The sequence below is a fragment of the Lactuca virosa genome, chromosome 5 (assembly GCF_052849685.1).
Source record: "Lactuca virosa cultivar CGN04683 chromosome 5, Lactuca_virosa_CGN04683_v6, whole genome shotgun sequence".
NCBI lineage: Eukaryota > Viridiplantae > Streptophyta > Magnoliopsida > Asterales > Asteraceae > Lactuca > Lactuca virosa.
The window spans coordinates 130,730,832-130,736,808 of NC_136430.1; the positions used below are offsets into that span (position 1 = coordinate 130,730,832).

Below are 5,977 nucleotides of genomic sequence, written 5' to 3' on the forward strand. Positions count from 1 at the left end.
AGTTACACAATATTGTACCACTAATGCACCACCAAACGTTTTTGGACGAAAATCACATATTTTTAACAACCAGAGGGACCATTTTGTCAATTTTGTCCTTTTTTGTGGAAATATAAGGGTGCACGTAGGTGACCTGTACGAGAACGAGAACGGGGGTTAGAAGCATTCATTCGTTTTCGGTCATTAAAGAGGGGGTGTATTAGGTTTTATGCATGGAGTTTTGTACGTTATTAATGCATAAATAGAGAAAGATTCATTAGAACTTGAACTTCACGTTATTATATATGTACGAATAACATTTGCATAATTAGCACAAAAGAAATGACACCGAGCAGTAGTAATGGTCTAGGGTTGAAGAAAGGTGCATGGAGTGGACATGAAGATATGCTTCTCAAGGATTGTATTGAGCAATACGGCGAAGGGAAATGGCACCTTATTCCTCTCAGAACCGGTAACGTAGACCTTGCAAGTCTTATCGTGTTACAAAATGGACCTCACATATTTTTTCAGTTTGAAAAATAAATATAAATAATAGACAAAATTATATAAATGATCGTTTTCATTAACCAAATGTCGCAAACTCAGTCATTGCTTAAAAATTTGACGAACATGGTACATGTGGTTTCCTAAACTTACATGAATGATCTTTTTTTCTAAATATTGTTACTTTTTGTCTGTTAATGTGATGATAATTTGGTCTTTTCAGGCAGCATATACTGAGTTTGTGACTATGGGTAACCATATGGACCATTTACGTAACTTTGTCTATATTTTATGTTTATGAGTTTGTTACTTAACGTTTGTTCTTTATATTAAAAAAACTAATTTTTTGCGTGTTTATTTTTATATATGTGTCAATATAAATTCACGATAATCAACCTTTCGACCTGAATTTAAAACTTCTGTTCATTCATTTTTTTTAAAAAATAAAAAACTTAGTTATTTTATATGCACGTATTAGTTAAATTCAATTTTATCTATATTTCGATATAAGTTTTTAATGTTTTCGTGCTTAATTTTATGTACATTAACTACGTATGAGTCGGGTCACAAATAATAACTTTCGTTCGTTAACTTAAATTTTTATACTTAATTTTATGTACATTTCCTACGAATAAGTCGGGTCACATATAATAACTTTCGTATATTAATTTAAAAGAAAAACTAATTTTTACGTGCTTATTTTTTATTTTTGTGCCGGTATAAGTTGCAGGTAGTCAACGTTTTGACGTATTCGATGTAAATTTAGAACTTTCATTCATTAATTTTTTTTTTTAAACTTACTTGCTTTTTTATGTATGTGTTGGTATATATTCGAGTTCGTCTACATTTCAACGTATTTTTTTTTAATGTTTTGGTACTTTTTATTATGTATGAAAAATAAGCACCTAGACAAAAAGTAAGCACAAAAACATAAAAATTAATTAACATCGAAACGTAGATGAACTAGAATTTATACCGACACGTACATAAAAAACGAATATGTTTTTTTAATTAATGAACGAAAGTTCGCAATTTACGTCGAATACGTAGAAATATTGACCAACTATATATATATATATATATATATATATATATATATATATATATATATATATATATATATATATATATATATATATATATATATATATATATATATAGGCTTAGGTTATTCTATTAAAAATAATTATTGTGTTATTGTATGCATAAATATGGGCCAATCAATTTTACTTATTTTAAGTAAGTGATTATTACATATTATTGAATTAAATATAAATCAAAAATACCATATATTCTAACTAGAATGGTATTTTAGTCAATTAATATAAATTTAATAACGGAAATTTGCATATTTTAAGGAAAAATTGCATATTTTAAGGGAAAATAGATTCTATTAATTTTAAAAATCTGATTGTATAGATTATAATTCTCGTAATTCGTAACATTATGACGGAATATGTTTATCAATATATTGAAAAATAACAAATATAATTGAACCATACAAGAATACACATTCTGACATAATATATATTTTGATTTAATGAACTTCTTAAAGAATAACAAAATTTTGGATACACGTTAAAAATTTTTCATTACATTCTTAGAAAAGAAAAAAAATTATATACTATTCTATGAGATTGTTACATTTATTAATAACAAAGAAATACAATATATAAATCATTCTACCAGATTATACTATTACATATATTTTTTTCATATTTTGTACATTATTCTGCTGGAATAAACCATTCTTTTTGGAAGATTGGTGGTTATTGTTCATCTTCATCCCATACAATGTTCATCTTCAAGATTTTATTCTGAAAGAATCGGAATTCAAGATTCCATTCCAGTAGAATGTTGTAAGTTTCATATGTATCATGTTTTGCTTTGATATCTCTCGTTTCGTTCCAAGCCAAGAAAACAAGAACATTCTTGTTCTTGATTTCATGTGTACCTGCAAATAAGAAATACAACCACTCATTGATATTGCTTAATCTTCTTTCCATGGCAATTTCAAGCAATAATCCTAGGGTTAAATGATCGACCTAACAGTATATCCCCACTATAAAAATTAAAAATATATATTATTTGAATAAAATAATAATAAAGAAAGATTTATTTATATTAATGAAGGAAAACACCAAACCTGCTAATTCGATGAGATCTGAGTATGAAATTGGTCCACCTTTAGAGTAAGAATCGATCTCTTTTTTTGCTTCTTCCACCATTGATAAAGCAGCAGAAAGTCCTTTGTTTTCTGGTCTCTCAATCTCAGAGCTTCACACACATATACACACACACACAAAAGAGTATAAATTCAGAGGACTTTCTGCTAATGTTAATTGGGGTGAAATCAGCTCTGGATTTGCCTGAAATTCAAACAACAATTCAGATTTCTCCAAAAGGGCAATGTGTTTCATTCTTTTTTACTAATATACCCAATGTGCTTACTTATCTTTATCTAAATATCCTACAACAGAAATATATATACTTCATTGTTTACCTTAATGGCTTTATAGAGGGTCAGCTTTATACTTGTTGCCAAATGGACAGGTTTTGTTCCATTTCTGTTAATTCCAAAGCTGCTAATTCCACCCCTGTCGCTTCTTGTTTCGGTGACCAAGCCTCAACTCAAACACCTGTAGATTCCCTTTCATTTCCAGTAAAAAACAAACTATTTTGTTCCATTTCTGTTGAAATCAAAGCCAAGGATCCAAAATAGAAAGAAGATAGAGACAAGGAATTACTGGAGCAAATAACCCCTATTGTTGCCTTCATTTTTCATTCCTGATCAACCAAAGAAGTCGACCCAAATCAGAGATGAAGGTCTGTCGGGGATCGACTGCTCTTTTTTCTCGCCGGCCGAGCAAATAACCCCTAAGGTCGACGACAACTCTCGTTGCCTCTTCCCTGTTTTTCGGACCATTCGAACAACGGAGGTGCTCACCTCCTTACGACTTCAGCCACCGAGAATCGACAGCAGCTTGCTGCTTCGTTCTTCTTCATCCTTCGGTCTAGCCAAACCCCCTAGGTCCTCATGTTTCCCTTTCCTTCGTTCTCGTCGACCCGGAGAATCCTCTCTCTTCGCAAATCGAAAGATGAAGCGCACTTGCAAAAGGGGGGAAGATTGATCATATCAGTAGGCCCTTTATAAAAGGGGGGAATTAGGTTAAATTCAACGTAACTAGCAAAATTATAGGGAGTATTTGTGGAAGTTATTTCTCAAATTACCTAGTTACCCTTATTGATTTATTTAATTATTGTTTTTTCTATTATTTTTTGATTAGTCGACAATCATGCATACAATAATACAATACTTAGTTAAAATACCTGAACCTATATATATATATATATATATATATATATATATATATATATATATATATATATATATATATATATCGACACATACATAAAAAAAGCATGTAAAAAATATTTTTTTTTAAGTTAATAAACGAAAGTCCTTATATGTGACCCGACTCATATATAGGAAACATATATAAAATTAAACACAATAATATAAAAATAATAATTACGTCGAAACATAGACAAATTCGAATATAATATGGTTCTTAAGTTAATGAAGGAACGTTATTATATGTGACCTTAGTTATATAACTTTGGAAACGTACATAAAGTGAAGCATGAAAACGTAAAAAAAAAAAAATTTAAAACGTAGATACACTAAAATTTAAACCAACGGTTGCATAAAACAAGAAGTAAGTTTAAAAAAAAATAACGAACATAATTTCTAAATTCACATCGCAACGTTGACCGCCGTGTATTTATACCGACACATATAAAAATAAACATGTAAAATTTACTTTTTTTAGTTTAATGAACGAAAGTTATTAAGGAAAATCAAATTATATAAATATATATATATATATATATATATATATATATATATATATATATATATATATATATATATATATATATATATAAACAAAAGTTTATAAAATAGAGTTGAAAATAACTTTTTACAAAGTTCAACGTAAATAGTCAAAGTAAAAGAATAGAAAAACTACAAATTCATAAACATAAAATATCGGCAAAAGTACATTAATGGTGATTATGGTTTGTTTGTGGTCACAAACTCAGTATTTAGTATCTTAAAAGAGCAAATTATCGTCACACTAATAGACGAAAACCACTGTGTTAGTAAAATGACTTTTCATGTAACTTTTTGAAACCACAGGGACTATGTTCGTCAAAATTAATTAGCAAATACTGAGTTGTGATCTTTGATAAACCATAAGGACCACTTATGTAACTTTGCCTAATTAATATGAGCCTTTTTGTTATTTTAGTTTCCGTGTTAATATTTTACTCGAGATATTTACAGGGTTAAATAGATGTAGAAAGAGTTGTAGGCTACGCTGGTTGAATTATTTGAGGCCAAATATAAAACGAGGCGATTTTACTGAAGATGAAGTTGATCTCATGCTTAGGCTCCATAAGCTTCTTGGCAACAGGCAAGAACAATTTAAATATAAATCTACAATAAATATCACCAATATTAACGGGTTATCTTGTTATGATAATTTGGCACCGGTAAGAAACACTATAGAATGGAGTTGACTCAAGTTTGAATTGCATAAGATTCAACTTTAAAGCCTTGTGTCGATCAAAAAAGAAAAATAAAATAAAATAAATCTTGTAGTATTAGCAGCGACATGGATCGCGTTATTGCCATTAAATCTTGTAGTGTGTGGAGGTTAATGTCGATTTTAATTAATCTTAGGTGGTCGTTAATTGCGGGAAGAATACCTGGAAGAACTGCTAATGACGTGAAGAATTATTGGAACACTCATATTCAGCCTCGTTCCAAACAACAAAAGACAGAACCTGATGCAGATGAATCGTTACAAGACGCTACAGTCACAATTATCAATCCACAACCGCATACCATGTCCAAAACCCTAAATATGTCCATGAGTGACAACGCACAAATTATCTCCAATGGTGGTGGTAATCTTATAAGATCGTCGAATGAAGGTGGCAACAACAACTTTGACGTTTCCTCTCTGTCACCAAATGTACTACTTGATGACAAGATTAATAAATATCTTGACGAATTATTTGATGATCGTGAAATGGAAATTGAAGGAGACATTGAATGGTCATTTGGTGAGTCTTCAGCGCAGGCAGAGGCCTTAAATGCTGTCGATCAAGAAGACAACAATGGTTTCTTTGATTTCTCGCTTGATGAGATCATGTGGAACCCAATGGATTCACAGCAACCATGATTTAACGTCGTTTCACTCATCGCCATGCATGTAATAAACCGAATAAATTAATAAAGTAAGTATCGTGTCTATCAAATATTATATTGAATGCTTTCATGTAATATATTTAGTTTGGAATATATTTCTGTGAAGTTTGAAAAGTGTGGTAAGATAGATGTAAGACGTTATTTTAACGTCAAGTGGAATAAAAGACCAAGCAATAATGATTCATAAAGTTTTGAAATGAAATAAAAGAATTTATA

The 5,977-nt window shown here is 29.9% G+C and overlaps 1 protein-coding gene across 1 annotated transcript; it reads left to right on the plus strand.

Annotated features, from left to right (window-relative positions):
• Nucleotides 1–298: 298 nt before the first annotated feature.
• On the plus strand, nt 299–5,768 carry LOC145115511 (transcription factor WER-like). The gene is made up of 3 exons (XM_079051807.1): nt 299–451; nt 4,832–4,961; nt 5,231–5,768. The coding sequence occupies exons 1-3, from the start codon at nt 322–324 to the stop codon at nt 5,733–5,735; spliced, it is 765 nt and encodes a 254-aa protein (XP_078907933.1). The 5' UTR covers nt 299–321; the 3' UTR covers nt 5,736–5,768.
• The last annotated feature ends 209 nt before the right edge of the window (nt 5,769–5,977 follow it).

Excerpts from the sequence above, each read along its gene's own strand:
- LOC145115511 (XM_079051807.1), top strand. The coding sequence starts at position 322 with ATGACACCGAGCAGTAGTAATGGTCTAGGGTTGAAGAAAGGTGCATGG. Across the intron at positions 452-4,831 it reads CCTTATTCCTCTCAGAACCG|GGTTAAATAGATGTAGAAAG; the intron begins GTAACGTAGACC and ends AGATATTTACAG. Across the intron at positions 4,962-5,230 it reads CATAAGCTTCTTGGCAACAG|GTGGTCGTTAATTGCGGGAA; the intron begins GCAAGAACAATT and ends AATTAATCTTAG.